The 19,379-nt window shown below is 35.7% G+C and overlaps 1 protein-coding gene across 1 annotated transcript in view; it reads left to right on the plus strand.

Annotated features, from left to right (window-relative positions):
• The window catches only part of LOC588134 (autophagy-related protein 2 homolog B), a 41,403-nt gene extending 22,986 nt beyond the window's left edge, over positions 1–18,417 (plus strand). Inside the window, exons 18-44 of the mRNA XM_787833.5 lie at positions 10–115; positions 621–795; positions 1,324–1,466; positions 1,853–2,025; positions 2,330–2,529; positions 3,020–3,170; positions 3,697–3,893; positions 4,294–4,481; positions 4,940–5,032; positions 5,408–5,478; positions 5,747–5,814; positions 7,058–7,240; positions 8,051–8,192; positions 9,448–9,716; positions 10,235–10,460; positions 10,972–11,011; positions 11,400–11,541; positions 11,928–12,095; positions 12,442–12,543; positions 12,728–12,797; positions 13,236–13,410; positions 13,757–13,826; positions 14,364–14,446; positions 14,868–14,989; positions 15,567–15,721; positions 16,172–16,324; positions 16,775–18,417. Coding sequence (XP_792926.3) covers positions 10–115; positions 621–795; positions 1,324–1,466; positions 1,853–2,025; positions 2,330–2,529; positions 3,020–3,170; positions 3,697–3,893; positions 4,294–4,481; positions 4,940–5,032; positions 5,408–5,478; positions 5,747–5,814; positions 7,058–7,240; positions 8,051–8,192; positions 9,448–9,716; positions 10,235–10,460; positions 10,972–11,011; positions 11,400–11,541; positions 11,928–12,095; positions 12,442–12,543; positions 12,728–12,797; positions 13,236–13,410; positions 13,757–13,826; positions 14,364–14,446; positions 14,868–14,989; positions 15,567–15,721; positions 16,172–16,324; positions 16,775–17,005 — 3,896 coding nt within the window. The 3' untranslated portion in view covers positions 17,006–18,417. The remainder of the gene's footprint in view (positions 1–9; positions 116–620; positions 796–1,323; positions 1,467–1,852; positions 2,026–2,329; positions 2,530–3,019; positions 3,171–3,696; positions 3,894–4,293; positions 4,482–4,939; positions 5,033–5,407; positions 5,479–5,746; positions 5,815–7,057; positions 7,241–8,050; positions 8,193–9,447; positions 9,717–10,234; positions 10,461–10,971; positions 11,012–11,399; positions 11,542–11,927; positions 12,096–12,441; positions 12,544–12,727; positions 12,798–13,235; positions 13,411–13,756; positions 13,827–14,363; positions 14,447–14,867; positions 14,990–15,566; positions 15,722–16,171; positions 16,325–16,774) is intronic.
• Positions 18,418–19,379: the final 962 nt, after the last annotated feature.

Genomic DNA, 19,379 nt, shown 5'->3' on the forward strand with positions numbered 1-19,379 from the left:
TCTTTGCAGCCTCTGTGAAGCTAAAGCCAGATGCAGCACCAATGCCCTTCGTGAAAGTGAGTGAGGGTCGGCCAGACAATTCATGCAACTCAGACAGAACATTCAACTGGCCAAGGTAAATGAGTAAAAATGATAAAGGGCCTATGGCTGAAAGCTATGAAATAGGATACAATACAAATTGTTGTGAGAAACTCCTTAGTGATGATCTATGTGAAGGGGGATATTTGTCTATTGTGAAGATTGTTCATATGATCATCAGATGATCCATTTACATATACTTTTATTTTGAAAATAACATCACTTAATTATCAGTCCATTTCATATGATTTGACACATATTGATCATGCATTTCCACTTTGTTAGTATCATTTCTCTTGTAATTTTATTAGTCCGTGCTATTGTAAATTCAAGATATTGAAATTTTTCCATCCCATTGCAGTTGTGCTCACCATATGGAAGTTTTGATTTGTGTTTTAGACTATAGTTAATTCAATTGTGTAGCTAATATTTGATGTCAGATGTATTATGTTAACTCAGATAAGGCTTTTATTATATTGCATGTGTAGATGAATATAAAAGATTTACCTACCCTCACTGATACCTACCTTTATTTTGTTCAGATTACTGGTGGTAGTTAGCCCTGTCATGCAACCCTCAGTGTTGGAAGAGGACCAAGAAGATAGTCCACCTCCTGGACCTGATCTTAATATGTCTTGGGATAAGAGCTACTTCCAGCAGCAGGAGACAGAACCATCACCTTTCAGCTCAAAGAAAGTCATGTATGAGAGTGAACAGGTCAGTGTGGTAACAATGTCAAGTTGAAGGTCTTTCTCTTATCATTGATTTGCACATAAATAGCAACAAGGTTTATAGTTCAGCTTCTGAAATAGCAATTTACATATTCAAGTTTGCCTTTGAACTGAAGATATGTTAATGTGTTAAATGTGCAAAAGAAAACTAATACTAAGAGAGGATATGAAACGGTATCCAAAATGAATCTGTTTAAGAATATCAGTAGACAGGCCAGTAGTGAGCTGGATACATTTTGGAAAGATATAATGTGTCATTGTGATGACCATTTCACATATTGTAACCTGTACTTAAGTAAGCAATCTAAGAATAGCTTGAAAATAACATGAATTTTCTTCCTAGAATATATCAAGGAATTAATTCTCTTAACAAATATGATTACATTTTTAAAGTGTATTACCAATATGATTCCATTTTAAGAGAAGGATGAGGCGGTATATTAAGATACATTTCTGGAGGATACCAGTAGGTCACACAGATAACACATTGATTCTATTTGTTGTTATCTTTTAGATGGTGATGCCAGGAGACCAAGAAGAGATGAGAGACTTCATGAAGAAGACGATACCCAACTCAAGACTAGTCTTTGAACTCAACATCCCTAGGATTAACATGCTCTTAGAGAGTAAAGAATTTGTAGAGATACTCTACAACAGGTATCTAATTGATCACCTTTGTGTTTATCATTTTCCTCTCTTGTTTTGTGGTTATTATTTTCCTCTTTTTATCTCATTGTGGTTTTCCTCTTCCTCTTTTTGTTTTTTCTTTTTGCTTTGAGCTCTTCCCTTTCCTCTATCTTTATAAGAGTATATTCCAATATAGTATATAACTACTTTTTTCATTAGATTTTTTTTTTAAACAGAGCTTTCTAATTTCACTGATATTGATAATGATGGAAATTTCTCCAGCCTTTATGCACAAATTTACATTTAACTATTTTACTGTAACTCCTCTAGAACATAATGATGAGTAGGAGAATAAAAATTACAAGATTGTTATCATGAAAGATATTCAGTTACATATCTAATATATTGGTCCATAGGTTTGCCAATGACATGCTGCTATGGCAACCGGCAGCCCCCACACCACGAGACCCAATGGAGAGTAGATACCCTAACTATCAGCAGGGATCAGGTGGACTGGATCTAGCTACCCAGCTGGCTGGGAGTAGTGTAGCAGAGAGGTTTGGCATGTGCAAGTCTGGTCTGCAGTTCGGTGAGTTAACTCAAATCTCCTGGGATTGTCTGGTATTCACAGTCTCAGGTTTTTAAAAAAATGAAAAAGACAAAAGAGATGAGGGCCAGATCGCATTTACTTCTTGTATCAAATTGTGCTTGAAGTAAATTTGTCAATCGATAACCACATTTTCTAATTTCTCTTAATTTCACTTTGTTGATTTGAAGTCATAACTTGTATCATCAGCAATATTTCTGACTCTTCATGATGAATTGCTGAATTGAATTTAAGAAATAAAAGCAGCCCTAGCTAGTATAATGCATTGTTCATTGTTGATATACAGATTCCGAGTCAGATGATGATGAGGAGCCGGACAGTCTTCAGTTCTATTCCGTCTATGATCACACCTCATCATCAATGAATGCCAAGCATCATCGGTCAAAACATGGTGGTCAGATAGCAGAAAGGACTGGTGGTCAACATTACATGTCCTTTACTCTCAATATCAATCATGGTAAAATGACCATGGGAATGCCCATCAAGGTTAGTGGTCAGATAGAAGATAAGACCGATGGTCAGATAGAAGATATGACCAGTGGTCAACATTACATGTCCTTTACTCTCAATATCAATCATAGTAAACTGACCATATGCCTATCAAGGCTTTTTAAAAGGGGGTATTTGAAGTTTGTATCATGCTCTTTTCATAAAAAGGTTTCAAGTAAATTAATTTAAAACTTCTTTATGCTATATAAAAAGCAAGAGTTTTATTTTACTCTTTTAAACAAAATGAATAAACTGGAATTAACAGCACTTCAAGGGAGCATTATGTGAGAAAACCAGAGCAATGTTGTAGGATTAACTTTCTTTTGAATATTTGTCAATACATAATGTCTTGATATCATTGTCAAGTGTGTAATTCATTGGCAAGAAGACCTCAACATTTGATGAGTAGAGTAGTATACTAGTATTATGAAGTATAGCACTTGTTGGAGGGTATAACTCCTGAAGAACTATTTTTGACTGATTGTAGAACCCTGATGGTACTGTGAGTGAGTCTGAACATGGTGAATGTCTTCTAGAGGTGGAGGATGGGTGTCTGTTTGCAGTGGCAGCTTACAAGGGTAATGATAATGAGAGTTATCTCAGTCTTCAAGCTAACAGGGTAGCTCTGTATCATGATGGTGAGTACTCAATCAATCCTTATCCCCTTCAATTTGGATGTGTCATAGAACTCAGTTCTAAATTATCCAAATCATCCTGATGAAATCGTTCAGCGATCCTTATCCCTGATCTTATACGATTCATTATATGATAGTACTAGCAATAATATAATTAGAAAAGGAGAAAATATTCTAAAGATTCTCTGAAAATTTAAATTCCAGTCAGGTGATAATAGTAAATCAAGTGGCTCTCTACATTTTCCCTCTTTGCTTACGAGAATAACGAAAATCTGGTATAAATTCATATTGTCTGTTTTCTGTTTGTTTTAAGAAATCCTGTATTTTCGCAACCCCCAAGATAAGGTAGTAGATCATAAAAACTCATGATGATAAATGATTTTATTTATTTAAATGGATTGTTAACATTATCACGTGTTATAATTTGGTAGAGAGCTGTTAATTATACTATGTTGTTTAATATATATAAGGAGATGCAGAAGAAGTGTACTGATCTTGACCCATATATTTTTTTGTGATGGCTTTGCAGGTTGTGTAACCCACCCCTTCCGAGAGTCTCTTGACAGCACTAGACTGTCAGCTCCAGACCACATGAAATGCTGTCTCTATCTCTCAGATGATGGAGCATCATCTAAGACAGGAGGGAGTGTAGGCAAAGGAGGGAACAGCCAGCATATGGTGTCACTAGCCATGAAGAATTCCTTTGATCCTGCAGGCAATGTCAAGGTGAGTGTCCACTCAAAATACAGTATACTATGACCAACGAGGAATCGTAGAAGGTAACAACCTACTGCTGCTGTCATTTTGTATTTTGGCCCCATAGGTAAAGTAAAGGTAAGTTCAACTATATAGCATGAACACAGAATACCATATCATATATCAGGGATGATGAATTACTCTTGCATCCATGTAAGAATAGACAGCAACGATCATATATGGGTTTCTTACTTTACAGCCTACATTGTATGTTATGGCTCTCCTGAAGTGTCTATGTGAATCATGATTAGGCACATTAGACCAGTCTCAGTCTCAAGTTTATGGTGTCCAAGTCTTGACCTGATAAGGTTTTAATCAAATTAATTTCCTCCATTCCCCCTCCCCCCCCCCCCCCCCCCCCCTTGTACAGACATCCGATTGTGCAATAGCAGTGCGAGGGGCTACACTACGTCACTACATGTGTCAACCTCAGTACCATTGGAGTACTCAGTTAGGAGACTTCTTTGATGTAATAGATGAACAGATCATGGGTTATGATATGCCTGCTGCAGTCACTCAACTTCATGCTCACTTCTGGGGCTGTGGACTAGACTACAGGTACGTAATGAAGCTTTGTATGTAACAAAGCTTTGTGTGAAAGAGAGTTAGTGCTTGCCACTCACCTTCATTACATATACTCTGAATGATTAACAGAGCTAGATGTTGGAGAGCCAGCCAAAAGAAGAACAATTGTAAATCAATGGTTAACATAATTATTGATATTTGTGCAACATAGTATATTGCATATTCTTAGTGTATCACATCTGAACAAAATGACAAGTTATTGTTTATTATGTTTACAAATCTTAAGAGTACCTAGTTGCATTGTTTCTTGATTCAAGCATTATAGACACTTTTAAATGTTTTAAGAATAGCAAGAATCCACCATCTACATGTATCTATATATTCCATTCAAAGCTTGATCATGATCGAATTTGATTCCATAATCCATTTTACTCTATAAAGTGAGCAAGAAACCCTTTACTATAATGTTGACTGTCTTACTCTTGTTACAGGCCTTTGTACTTACCATTGAAGTCTTTCACCTTACTAGAGTCATTGAGTATATCCAGTAACTTGGTATATGAAGCCAAGGAGTCACTACTGAGGTAAGTCTCTTGCGTCTAGCTGGATGAAAATTGCTATTTAGTATAAAAAACATTAAGATTTCTAAACATTAGAAAAGGAGGTCTGTTCTGCAGTCAGAGTTTCAACATTGCATTAATTTACATTTAAATTGGCAAAATTTACAATTTGTTTTACATTGTACATTTATAGAAACCAAGTTCTTTTAGAAGCAAAGGTTACATGCTGAACTAAGTTTCAGTTCTTAATTTTGGTTTCTTGATGGTATACAAAAATGTTTATTGAAAAACAGAAGTTATGTTATTTTCAAGTTTTTATATAGATATGTGCTGATATACATTGTAGGTGTATACAATAAATTTAGTTTTGGATTTAATGCATGTCTATTTTTATCTCAGATTTCTCATAGACGATGCTGCATTGTATATATCTGAAAAGTGCAATGATACCAAAGTCAATCTGAAACGAGGTGAGTGATATGAAATGAATATGATGTTAGATCTAGATGAGATATATAGTTAGACTTGTTAGGAATATTTTATGTTCAAAGATGATACAACAAAGAGTTTTGTTTAGAGCTCATTATCCCATATAGTGAGTGTTTTTTCTATCCTTATAGTTACACAAACATATAATTTCATATTTAATATGACAACACCATGTGATGTTATAATGATTGGGTTGTATTTAAATTAATAAATAAATTATTGAATGTTTGATCTCCTTCTTTGCTTCAGATTATGTGAGTGTTGTAGACCTTGGTATGTTGGAGCTCTCTCTCAGACTGAGTAATCATGAAGAAAAGGTGAGGAACACCATTATCATCATTTAATTTCTTGCTCCTTTTCATTATAATTTTTTTTTAAAGCAACTTCATTTGTAATTTGGAAGTTCCAGGTAAATCCCGTCATTTTTGTCTCGCCTGCGTAGCAAAAAGCGAGACATAGGCGCCGCTTTTCCGGTGACGGCGGCGGCGGCGGCGGCGGCGGCGTCAACATCAAAAACTTAACCTAAGGTTAAGTTTTTGAATTTTTGATATAATTTTTAAAGTATAAGTTCTTAGTCAATGAAACTTTGACTATAGGGTAATCAAGTATCCCCAATCATGTGAGTAGAATTTCAGATCACAAAGTTAAGGTCAAAGGTCATTTAAGGTCAACAAACTTAAACTTTGTTGTGGCATCAACATCAAGATGTTCAAAATGCTTCTTCTTCGTTATTTTTCAACCGATTTTGATTCTGATTGTTTCATATGATAGGGCTAGGAGGGGGATTTAAAATTTCTACACAGAATCGTGAAATTCATTGTCTATGCTAATTTATGCGAATTTATTCGAAAATCACAAAAAAGGCTTCTCCTTTATTTCTCAACCGATTTTGATTTGGTTTGCTTTATATTGTAGAGCTAATTTTGGTACACTAAACTCCTACACAGAATTTTGAAATTGTTCTCCATTAATTAATTATGGTAATTTATGCAAATTTATTCCAAAAATAACAAAAATTGCTTCTTTTCCCTCATTTCTTGACTGATTTTGATTTGGTTTGCCTTATCTGGTAGAGCTAAATTTGGAACACTAAACTTCTACACAGAATTGTGAGATTTTGCTCCATTGATTATTTATGGTACTTTATGCAAATGAAATGAAATTATGTCCCTTCCAGGTCATCAAATATTTATTTTTTGACCAGTTCAAAAGTGTACCACATAAAATTTACGATATTTGTTGTTGCGAGATGCAGATGAGCGCTACGTCATTGACGTTCTGGTTTATCAGAATTGCGTTATGCAGGCGAGACCGCCGAGAGCGTTTCCCTTGTTTTTATTTCATGCTAATCGTTCAATTGTCAGTTGATCTGATCATGGATGGTGCCAGTTTCAAAGAACTATCAGTCCTGTGAAACTGTTTCTATGCATATTGGCTGTAAAATGCACACACCCCACAGTCATGTATTTAAATTCAGATTGATATGGTGATACAGAAGGATTTCTCTCATGTTAAGATCAAAGTGTTAATTTATCAGTGTTCTATATCTCTAACGCTCAGAATCCCAAGACCGAGTTGAAGGTGACTAACAATGTGGTACACGTCCGAACCTGTGCTGATTCCTGTAGCGCCCTCGCTCGACTCCTTCTCTACCTATCATCTGATGGTGATGAAGGATGTAACCCTGATCATCAAGGGGTCAAGGGAAGCAGTACGACTCAACCAGTAGAGGTCCCTTCTGAGGTGAGATCAATGTTTCCTAATCTACCAACAGACCTTTTCAGGACTACACACACTCAGGAAAGAAAGATTACCGAGAGTCCTTTTCAGCACTCCCAAATCCTCCCCCTTTCTCTCACATGGTGCAACCGCAAGCCTACTGTATATCTACATCACCATGCAAGCCGATACTCATTTGCAGCATCTAATATTAGTCTTCTTATTCATCATAATGGGTGAACCTTGATTATGCCTCATTCAGACATTACTAGGTTAACCACCTTGATTATGCCTCATTCAGACATTACTAGGTTAACCAAAACCAACTACAGAGAAATGAAAAACATTTTACATGTATATATGTAAATAAATGGCAAATGAGGATAATAAAATAATAGATGCATGCAATAAAGGCCCTTTACACATACCTCTTTGTTATTATTGAGGTGGTTGTCTGCATCATGTGTATACAAGACTTTGCATGTAATGTAGCTGCAATCCATCTTTTACAAAATCAGTGCTTGAATCGGATGTAGCAGATTTAGAATGTTTTTAAGTTTGTTCTTTATTGGTTGGAAGTTGAGGTATCGTTTAAATCTTTGTTGTTTCCTGCAGCTAAGGGTTCTACGGTAATGGATAGATCATCATTTCCTAACGTCTTTCAACTTTTGTGCCTAAACTCTTTGTAAGCTTTTTTATTTGGGATTTTATCTTGCGTATACTGAGTAGTTAGTTACTATTGATTAAATTTGTTTGGCGGTGATCATGTGACATGATACGCTGTTGAATGGTGAATCTGATAATGACTATATATGTAATTGTTGATTTTTGTAGGAGGAGCCATCACCTAAACAAACCAACGGAGATAGTCCTGTCTCTCACTCGCATTCTGATCAGATGAAACAACTGATGGATGAAGCTATGAGAGAGCTCAACGGTGATTCACCATCACCTAAGAACTCACCCCAAAACAGAGGTAAATCAGTCATTGTGTCTCTGTGAGTACAGAGATGTATGCATGTATGTCATGGATCTCATATTATCATTATGCCTCCGTTACGAAGTAGCCGGAGGCATTATGTTTTCGGGTTGTCCGTCCGTCCGTACGTACGTCTGTACGTCTGTACGTACGTACGTCTCGTTCTCATGATCGCGTTATCTGAAGAACCGATTGATGGATTCCTGCCAAACTTTGGTCATGTATGTATCTTGCAGATCCGATGAACTGATTAGATTTTGGGGTCACGGGGTCAAAGGTCAAAGGTCACAGGGCTCATTATGTATGCAAAAACAGCTCGTGATCGCGTTATCTCAAGAACTGATTGATGGATTCCTGCCAAACTTAGGTCATGTATGTTACTTGCAGAGCCGATGAACTGATTAAATTTTGGCATCACGAGGTCAAAGGTCAAAGGTCACAGCGCACATTATGTATGCAAAAATAGCTTGTGATCGTATTATCATTAGAACAGATTCATGGATTCTTGCCAAACTTAGATCATTTATGTATCCTGCAGAGCCAATGAACTGAGTAGATTCTTGGTTCATAAGGTCAAAGGTCAAAGGTCATGGGCTCATTATGTATGCAAAAGTAGCTTGTGAACGCATTCTCATTAGAACTGACACATGGATTACTATTTAACTCGAGACATCTTGCAGAGCCAATGAACTGAGTAGATTTTAGGGTCATGAGGTCAAAGATCAAAGGGTCATATATGTATATGAGAAATTGCTTGTAATCACGATATTCTGAGAACCTGTTAATGGATTACAATTGAACTTGAATTTGAAAAATTTCTTCTGTTTTAGTTTGTAAAATTGCTCTATGACGGAGGCATCATTTTCGACTGCGTGCAGTCGAAGTTCCATCTAGTTTTATTCATCAGCTGATCCCACAGATCATGGGGGTTTTCCTAAAGTATTGGATATTTCTCATGTTCGTTAGATGTCTGTATACACATTGTTATAACAATAAGAATTGCACAGAGCCAACAACTGGATTTTTTTTGTTATAGAAGTCTTTATGAATTATTTGTATAAATGCCCACCAGTCTTACATTGATAACTACACCACTGCTATATGATTGCATTATGGTCATCAAAAACCTCTAACTTAGTTTGAACAACCTTTTTAGATCCTGAAGATTTAGCTATATTTATAATTTTTGTATGACGTTGATATCTCACAAAACTTTAAAAACATTTTGCTCTTTTCTACTTCTTGACACCAGACCATGTAGTCCACATTCCCTGCACCTTGAAGCAAGACGATGGAGCGGAGATGTTTCTCTTCCCAGATGAAGATGATGGCTTGGTTGATGAGATGAAGGAAGAAGAAGATGAGGATGATGTTGAGGTGTTGATTGACATCACCCCTCCAGGAAGCAGTCCTGTCTCATTGGGTGTGTCCTCAGGGAGTGGTGGTAGCTGGACCGAACCAGACGGCTTCTATAATGATGAAGAGTTCTGTGTTCTTGATGACCCTGGCATGGGTGTCTTGGTATGTACATTGTTCAGATTCCATTTTAACCTTGATATATTAATAAAAGTTGATGTACTGATTTTTCTCTGGCTAGCAGCAGATACAAAGAGATTGTAATCTAAGGAGGACCTATATAGGGCTTTGATATACATGCAAGGGGGCATTACATTATGCTGAGGCTCCAATCAAACATGGTAGACTAATGATGACTTAATAGTACTTGAGACTCACAGATTTGCAAAAAGTCTCTAAGTCTCTCATGTAAGGAGATGTGTAAAGTGATTATGCCTCATACAAAAGTTGTATTAAAATCAACTTTTAACAATTTTTTCAAGAAATACCTTTGGTTTTATTGTTCCAGTGTATGCATTTGTCAGGTTTCTTTTTATTGCCAATCTCAAATAGGTATTTTGTAGAAATCATTCTTAATATTTTGAATTGCTATTAATAAAAAATTGATTTATTCAAAGTATGATTGAAACACAAATCTTGATAGTAAGCGAATATTTACCATGATGTATTTCTGTGATCCACAGAGACACAATGGTGAACCTGAGGTGAAGGTATTAGATGATGGACCAATCAAGATCGACCAAGATCACTTTACTCCACCTAGGAGTAGAGGTGATCAACTCAACGCTCCTCTAGACTTCCCTACTCCTACCATGAGATATACACTACAAGAGATGACAGTCATATGGCATATCTATGGAGGTCATGACCTTAGGTCATCAGGGTCAACCAAGAATATCTACAAACCAGGTAAGCATGGGCTATATGGAGTCTGTCCAGAACATGAAGTGTGAATGTCTTTCAGAGCACTCATTAATATACCCAATTCATTGTTATGCCCTGTTGTTGGAATAACTTACCAATATTTATTTGATATTTCATTTCAGGTTTTTGTGTATCGGTAGACTCCACATCACAACTCCTAATACCTGCTATTAGAGGACATTGTAATGCCATCCAATTTTGAAAGAAAAATGTAGATACATATAAGCAGAATCCAAGCACATGACCAGTGTAGTTTTTGTAGTACTCATAAAATAGATGGTAATGTAGAATATGTAGACTATATACTCAAAGTGCTGTCAATATAGCCGCTAAAAATCATACTTTATATTCAAGTTTCCCAAGTTAATGTTGTCACCTAGAACCTATTCCCATTTTTTAGATAGAGAAAACATTTTTGCTTACTTTGAATAATATTGTATTTTCCTCATTATATAGAAGATTTATTGCAATTTTGATTGTCTTTTTACTCTTGTAGATCTTAGAGGTAGCAGCCCAGCACATAGTGGAGAGAAAAGGTGGGTGAGATGTAATTATTTTAGCTAAATAAAAATGCTGAATCATCAGTGGATGTAAGTTAGATGTATCGATATCATTCAGGAATTGCTTGTCAATGAGCTAATGTAATTTAAAGGAGAAAGTACATCCAAAGCATAGCAGTACATCAGTAAAGGGATAAACTGTACATCAACTTGAGAACCTAGTAAAAAATGAACCACAGTGAGGTCGATGAAAACAAATGAGGGGGCTTTTATCGACATTGAAGGCTCACTGCTATATAAATCAGTTTTGAACAAATATGGGATTTAATCATCCTTAACATGAGACATCTGTATTACATCATGCATGAATATTTCAAAATAATATGATTGATTGTGCTATTGTTTATTTATCATACTTTATTAGGCAACAAGGAGGGAGTGGTAGCAGTTCCCCTCTCAGGAGACAGGGAGACAAGCCAACACACAATGTAGCTAACATGAGATGGCAGGAGAGAGGAGGACCAGAAAGAGATCATTCTGTACTTATGGAACTACAAATGAACAAAGTATGAACAACATTTATAACTCATTGATGGTTTATATGTCAATTTTGTATCACATTATTCCTTTGATATCATTTGAATCATTACACCAAAAAATCAAAAGATCATGAGGCACTATGTGCAACTGACAGTTATCTGAAATATGGTATGAATATTATTTCACAAATCATTGCAGTCCTTTGACTCCCCCCCCCCCCCCCAAAAAAAAAAGGGAAACTATTTCCAGACTTTAACAAAAGAAGTATGAGCTAAATAAACAACATTGTATATTTTGAAAAGCAGTTATCGTTTGATCTATTCTTTTTCTTCCTTTGTAAAACCTTTTCATTGCACCTGTTATAAAGCTTTGATAACCTGCTATTTTTTAAATTTCTTATCTCTCTTGTTAGGTGCGCTTCCGTCATGAATCGTATCCGTCCGATGCAAAGCAATCTTCAAGACAGATTCTCTTGATCAATGACATTGAAGTTCGAGATCGTCTTGCTCAGTCACAGATCAACAAGTTCTTGTATCTCTATTCCTCTGAAGCCAGACCAAAGAGAACACATGCAAACATGGTAGGTCTTGGTTCATGTTTTATACTTAAAATCTACTTGTTTATTTTTTCCCCTTGTGTCAATGCATCTTTATTGATTATGTGTGTAGTTGATTCCTTTTAAAAATATTAGTTTGTCAGTCAGTACAGATGTTGAGGTTGACTTATCATATGACCGTTGAAGTTCATACAGTAAGTTGGTTTCACAACCTTTGAGACATCTTACCCATCTTGTAATGTATAAAAGTAATATCGTCGGTGATCCTTCCTCTTTAGAAATGGTTAAAGAAAAATGAATCTTGATTCAGGATTTGCTTGTTTGATATGCATTAAACAAATTGTCTTTGGTGTTGTTTTCATTGTGATAGGTGCTAGTGAAAGCTCTTCACATCCGACCAGATCCTGATGTAGACACAGAAGAATGCTGTCTTAGAATCTCTCTTCAGCCTCTCAGATTCAATATTGATCAGGTCAGTTTGTATAGAGTCATATGATAGGATTCATTTTACAATTCTAATGATTAATTGAATTTCATTCCCAGTTCACTTTGTAAGTCTTATAAAGAGTGATATTGAAATCATGACACTCATTGAATCTGTCTTCTAATGAAATACTCTAACTGACCAGATTGATGTATTGATATCCTCCTTACAGGATGCCTTGTTTTTCTTGCGAGATTTCTTCACCGAGGTATCATCTGAAACGAGTCAAGTTCCAAGTCCAGGTATGATCTCATTCTGGTATCTATATCTATCGTTTTATAAGAAAAGAGAAGGTACATTGTTTTCTTTTTCTTTCTGTTTGAATTCAGAATTTGTAGTTGATTAATCATGTGTACACCTTGAAAATTTCAAGATACATGTAACATCAATAGAAAAATATGACACTGAGTAGCACGAGTTAAAAACTACCTAATTTACTCTTTGCTACATGGTAAAATATTCTAGATTACTTTCTAAGAGAAATCCCTTCCATATGGGGACCATTTATTCAGCTTATATGATGACATATATGTAACCATTATTCTATTACAGGAAGAGTAAAGCATATAAAGTGATAATTCATTTTCTCCATGCTTCAAGAGCTACACATATTTGATGTGCTATATTGTGGTACTGTATTGTGTTTCTAAGAATATGTATCGTTATGTCTTTCTGTTTAGATCACAAGCCTAGTAGATCTCCATCAGACAAGAAGACATGCAAAGTGAGGATAACAGACGCCCCACCCCAAATCATTCCTAATCAACCCGTCCCATCAGATCATCCCATCAATAACCAAGCAGTCAATGACAAGATCAAAACATCTAACTCACCTGCACAACCTATCTTCTTCAAGTAAGTCACATCTCTTGATAAATTTACAATCATGATATTTTATTCTGGATGACTGGGTAAATGTAGAAGATCTGAATTGGACGAGGCATTTAAACACTTGCTTATGATATTTAATGAAATGATGTACTGAAGATTATGACAGCTGCATAGAAAAAATATTTTAAATACAATTTAAAAAGTTCAGCTGTGAACCTTTTTTTTTTTTTCCTTTCCAATAAAACATTGGTCATCAATATAGAATAACCAATGTTGGTCCTAGTCAATGATATGTTTGTAATGATACAATACATGACATATGATGATTCAAGAACTCAGTGTTTCCATTTGCCACTATGCCTTTGTATAGGTCCTTTGTATTCTCTCCTGATGTTCTCATCAAGCTGGATTATGAAGGGAAGCGTGTTGACATGGATCAAGTAAGTCTCTCAGCTGACCAGCACATGTCCATCCACTTTATCACTGTATATAATTACATGTACAAGATTCTAGTAGCCCCTGACCTGTAAAAATCCAAGGAAAACCAATGAACATTATCTTCACAAGAAATTAGGGTTTTATATCAAATTCGCTAAAATAAAGTGAGTTATTGCAGTTACTTAAACAAATATATTCTTGGAACATTAGGAAAAAACATCTGTTTTATTTTTTATAGTAATTATAATTGTCAAACTTTTTTTGGAACACATCCTGTTATGCTCTTATACTGTGCGAGGGTTTTGTAGATGATTGTACTACTAGAAGTACTCTCATTAGGTGCATATGGTTGACCTCCCGACCAATGATATGTACTGTACAAGAGATGGGCAATTAATTAAGGTACATTGAAATCTTCTGAATTAGTATTTATTTCAATGTATTGATAATGATTATATTGATTTCAAAGGATATTTTTTTTGTATATTCTTCTTAGATCAATATGTTGATGTTTATGGTTGATTTGTTTGAATGTTTAGGGTACATTCCTGGGTCTTCTGGTGGGTTTAGGTCAACTCAACCATTCTGAACTGACATTGAAGAGACTACATCATAGACATGGGTAAGATTATACTTGCTTTACAATACACATGTTCAGGATATGCGAGTGTACATAGTTTAAAGATACAGTGGCAGTGTATCGGTGGAAAGTCATCCCATATCTAGGAGTTTTGAAAGCAGAGTGTTAGCATAAAGGGGAAAGATATCCAACACCAAAGTTTATCTTTACAACCTTATGTTCAGAGCAGCCAATATGGATGAATATTTTCCTCCTGCCCTGAAATTGAAAGAAATTGAATTGAATTGTGAACAATAATAATTAAAAAGTGGGTTTAAATAGTTACTGTTATACAGGAATCGAGGCTTAAAAAAAGTATTAGTGTATGTCGTAGGAACAACTAGTAGTTCAGACTCAACAAATCTTTTTACTCGTATTCATCTGATATGGAAAATGCTTATGTATGACTTTGTCTTCTTTCTAGGTTGCTTGGTATAGACAGACTGATTCTGTATGCTATGAATGAATGGATGCAAGACATCAAGAAATCACAGCTACCCAGAGTATTGGGAGGTGTAGGACCAATGCATTCCTTTGTTCAACTCTGTAAGTATATCTATCACAGCTATCCAGAGTATTGGGAGGTGTAGGCAGGCACGTAGCCAGAGTTTGATGTTTGGGGGGGGCACATACATGTAATCGATCGAGGTAAAAAAAGGGGTCTAAAAAAGTTCAACCAAGCTTGGAAAAAAAAAAATTGGGGGGGGGGGGAGGCATGTGCCTCTATTCCTGCTAAAAATCCACATAGTGTTAGTAAAAATGGCTGTCTTGTCAATTTTTCATGTTAACAATTCATAATATAATTTCACAATTTATCTTCCAAAAATATGAGCAATATAACCTGGCTTTGAATATATAAAACTGATATCAGTAGAGGTACAATCAATTGCTTGTAGTGTGTGTCATAGGTAGTTCTTCATGTATTGTACATTTCTCTATGAATGGATGGATGAAAAGGTTCCATGAGATGCAAGAATCAAAGTGAGAAATCGTTGAATAAGTGCATGTCAAAGGTATTCTACATCAGAGTTAAAGAGTTGTTTATTGGAATATGCTAATGAAGAGATCAGTCATCGAAATTCAGATCTACATTTGTGGCTTTATATTTTTCTCTTTTTTCCAGTCCAAGGCATGTTTGATCTGGTGAGGTTACCAGTTGAGCAGTACAAGAGAGATGGGCGCCTTGTCAGAGGTATCCAGAGAGGCGCCAACTCATTTGGTACATCCACTGCAATGGCTGTTGTTGAACTTACCAACAGATTTGTCAAGCTTCTACAGGTATGCTATGCATCTTTACTTGCCATATCTCTAGGATTAATAGTCTATTTCTAGTACCTGTAATAATGAATTCAAACCACAGTTTTCTTTATGTAACAATCATTGCATACATTCTGCACAGTGTGTTTTATATGAATAGATGACATATTTTCCACATACATTTTTGTATAAACGTTCCCCAAACTCTTGGTTAAAATTTGTATGTTGTATGTTATGAGATATTCATTTTTCATGAGTGATAATCAAGATTGTGTTTTAAATGGATTTATATTGCATATTCATGTAAGCCATTTACTTTTTATAATATAATAATTTAACATTATATGATAGTATTATGTTTCTGTTAAGTGATTAGAGACTTACGGTAGATGTTTTAGAATATTATCATACTGTTATTGTTACTTAGACTGTAGTCAAGATGTCATGTTTGTCATTTGTTTTGTTTGGCAGGTTGCTGCAGAGACAGCATATGATGTAGTGTCCCCAGGCCCCAGTGTGTCTAGTCGAGCTATCACATACGGTCCATTCGGTCAGCAGAGACTAGCTAGACAACCTGCAGACTTCAGAGAGGGAATGGCTAATGCTATCAATGTAGTCAGAGAGGTAGGAATATTGGCCTTACACACAAGCCACTTACTCACACCTCATTAATGTCCAACTTATAGAATTTGCAGAGACTATCAAAGTTTAAATTGTCCTGGAGAGAAATAAATATAAAATTGAAATATTTGTTGAACTAGAGAAAATTGGAAGAGTACAAACACAAAGAAGAATATTGAAGTGAAAAAGAAGACATAAAAATGACCCTTTTTTTTTTAAGGTGTAAAGATGAAGGATAGAGAAAAGGAAGAAAAAGAAAAGGGAATCCAAAACATGTAGAAAGTAGGAGGAAATTTGGGCCTAATGCTTTTTTTCCAGATACTGAATGAGGATTTAATGTAATATTGGAATAAAACGATCAGTATTGAGATATTAAGTGTTGTTTCATTACAGGGTTTGATACAGCTATATAAAAGGATCAGTATTGAGATATTGCGTGTTGTATCATTACAGGGTTTGGGTGATACAGCTACAGCTATCATGCTGACAGCTAGGGAAGAACATGAACATAAGGGTGTGTCCGGAGCAGTGGGAGGTATCCTACGTCAGATACCACCTTCCGTTATACGCCCTCTCATCTTAGCAACGGAAGCAACATCCAGCGTCCTGGGTGGGGTCAGGAATCAGATGCTACCAGACGCACGTAAGGAGGATGCAGAGAAATGGAGATCAAAGGCAAAGTGAATGGTCTTATCAGTCAGTACCGTGTCTAGCATCTCGGATGGAGTCACAGGGGTGGGTCAGAGGCACCAAGAGTAAGAGGGAATGGAGGTCTTAGGCAGAGTTAGCCTCAGACATCTAGAGGGTAATTTGTCCATCCATTGTGGTATGTGTACTTACATGTGTAAACCATGCTGGATGACGATGTTGAGGCAGAGAGCATGGATGCAGGTGAAATATGAAGACCTCATTCAAAGATTTAACTCCTAGTATTTATGTACTCCATCAACATTAGTCTACATCATATCAGAAGTACCTGTATACTGTAGTTGTTCATATGTGTGAATAGAGACAAGAGACCTATACCGTAGATTACTAGTATTCCTTATGTCTGTTTTCCTGTGACAATAGTGAGCAGATTATGATCCTGGCTAATAGTGCATAGTTGCATTCCATTTGATGTGATAATGCTGGGTGCTGTGTTATATTATGAAACATTTCAATGAATTATGTCATGAACTAAGATTTGACTATGGAGTATTACACATGAAATTAGATTGCTATCTTAAACTGTCTATTTCTTCTAAATGCAAAAGGTGTTTCATGAATGATTGACAGTAGCTCTAGTGAAATAAATTATCTTAATTGGTATTGGTAGATGTTCTGCTTACTTGTCATCTTATTGCTTATATATATATTACCTCGCTACACATACTTTACATTTGTGCTATACATGAAATCACTGCTATTATTATTTATTATTGATAAAAAATAGCAACAAAAACATACATCCTGAAGTTTTTCGTCTTGCACTCATCAGATAAAATCGCAAGAGTGAATAGAAAGCCAAAATTAGGCAATATAAGCAGAAGCTTATGTAGTTATCTTTCATACATCAGGAGGAATTTGTATCCAGCAATAGAAAACAAAACCTGTATAGAATGCACATCAATAACATCTACATTGGTAGATCTAGACATTATTCCTGAAGTTTGTGGTGTCATGTATGCAGCATGTTAATACAAACACTTATTGTTTGTAAATGTCTGGATGTACTCTCATGTTTCATGAAATGTAATGACCATATATGTTATTGGAGGTGACTTTGTTTAGCAATCTGTGATAAATTGAGCCTGATTTGATGTGCCATTCATAAAGCGCTTCCAGCCCATCCACTTTGCTGTGCCTTTAGCCAAGGTTTATTTCCCGCTTTACTACTCTTGAGACTGTTTTCCACTGTTTTTCTTTCAAATAATAAGATGTCTTTAAATAATGGAGATTATCTTCTTATTTCCACACAGTAATTGGTTCATAAATTTGTAACTTTCTTTTATATTATCATATGTTTATGTCAAACTAATTTCACAAACATAACTAAAGTACAAAGGGCAGCATTTGTGTTGTCACAGTGGTGTAATTACCACAACTGATTATAATATCATCTTTGTTTTAGTTACTCTTGGGAGATATATTTTTATCATATATCATGAAAATTCATTATCAGCTGATGATGATTAGTTTGCTGTTTTTCATAAAATTGTTTCTACAGATGTGACTTTATAATTAGGCTTCACCTTTTTCCTATTATATTCTGTTGAATGTTCACCTTTTGAAAAGGTAATAACCATATTACAAACCATTGCTTTATCATTTTTTGGATTCTGCATATGTTTTTTTTTTTAGGGTAGCCATATTAATATGTGCTATGCATAATTTTAATTTTCAATCAATTTTTCCAAACCAGTATTGGGGAATGTTGATTACCGTAATTCTCGCTACCCTAAATAGGTACGAAAATCTCGAAATTCGCGAGACGAGGTAATTTTCACTCTCTCGGGTCGTCACTACAACTTCCGGTATAGAGTCGCATCCCGCTGGCGCTAGCGCCTGTGTTCGCTGTGCAGAGTTTTCACGCACGCTAAAATCGATGCCAATCAGTGTAATTTGTACAGATTATAATATGCAATGGAAAGCTTCGGGCAGAATTAGTGACTTTAGCACAAAAGGCCGTTAAACTCTACCGTGAAAGAGAGGGTTGTGATCACGAACGCCTGCACAGGAAGCTGTAATGTCGAAAAGCTATCCCATAATGCAATGCGCGTTTTCAGGATTTTCCCCGGATCTCGGCAGAATCGCTATTTGGGGTAGCGAGAATTGAAATTTCAGGCAAGTATATTTAACAGACAATGAGTTAGTTACTGTGTCAGGTAAGAAGTCACCTTGACATAAACGTATTAATTTTTTCTTCTTCATGATTATTTACCAATCGTTTATGGCTCATATGGGATATTCATGGAAATAACGGGGCGTGGTGGTGTGCGCCTGTAATCCGGCTAACAATGAAAGTTACAAACTGATTCAGCCTAGGACTTTTAGATGGTGATGTTAAAAGTCGGCC

Source organism: Strongylocentrotus purpuratus, unplaced genomic scaffold (assembly GCF_000002235.5).
Source record: "Strongylocentrotus purpuratus isolate Spur 01 unplaced genomic scaffold, Spur_5.0 spur5_scaffold_5, whole genome shotgun sequence".
Lineage (NCBI taxonomy): Eukaryota > Metazoa > Echinodermata > Echinoidea > Camarodonta > Strongylocentrotidae > Strongylocentrotus > Strongylocentrotus purpuratus.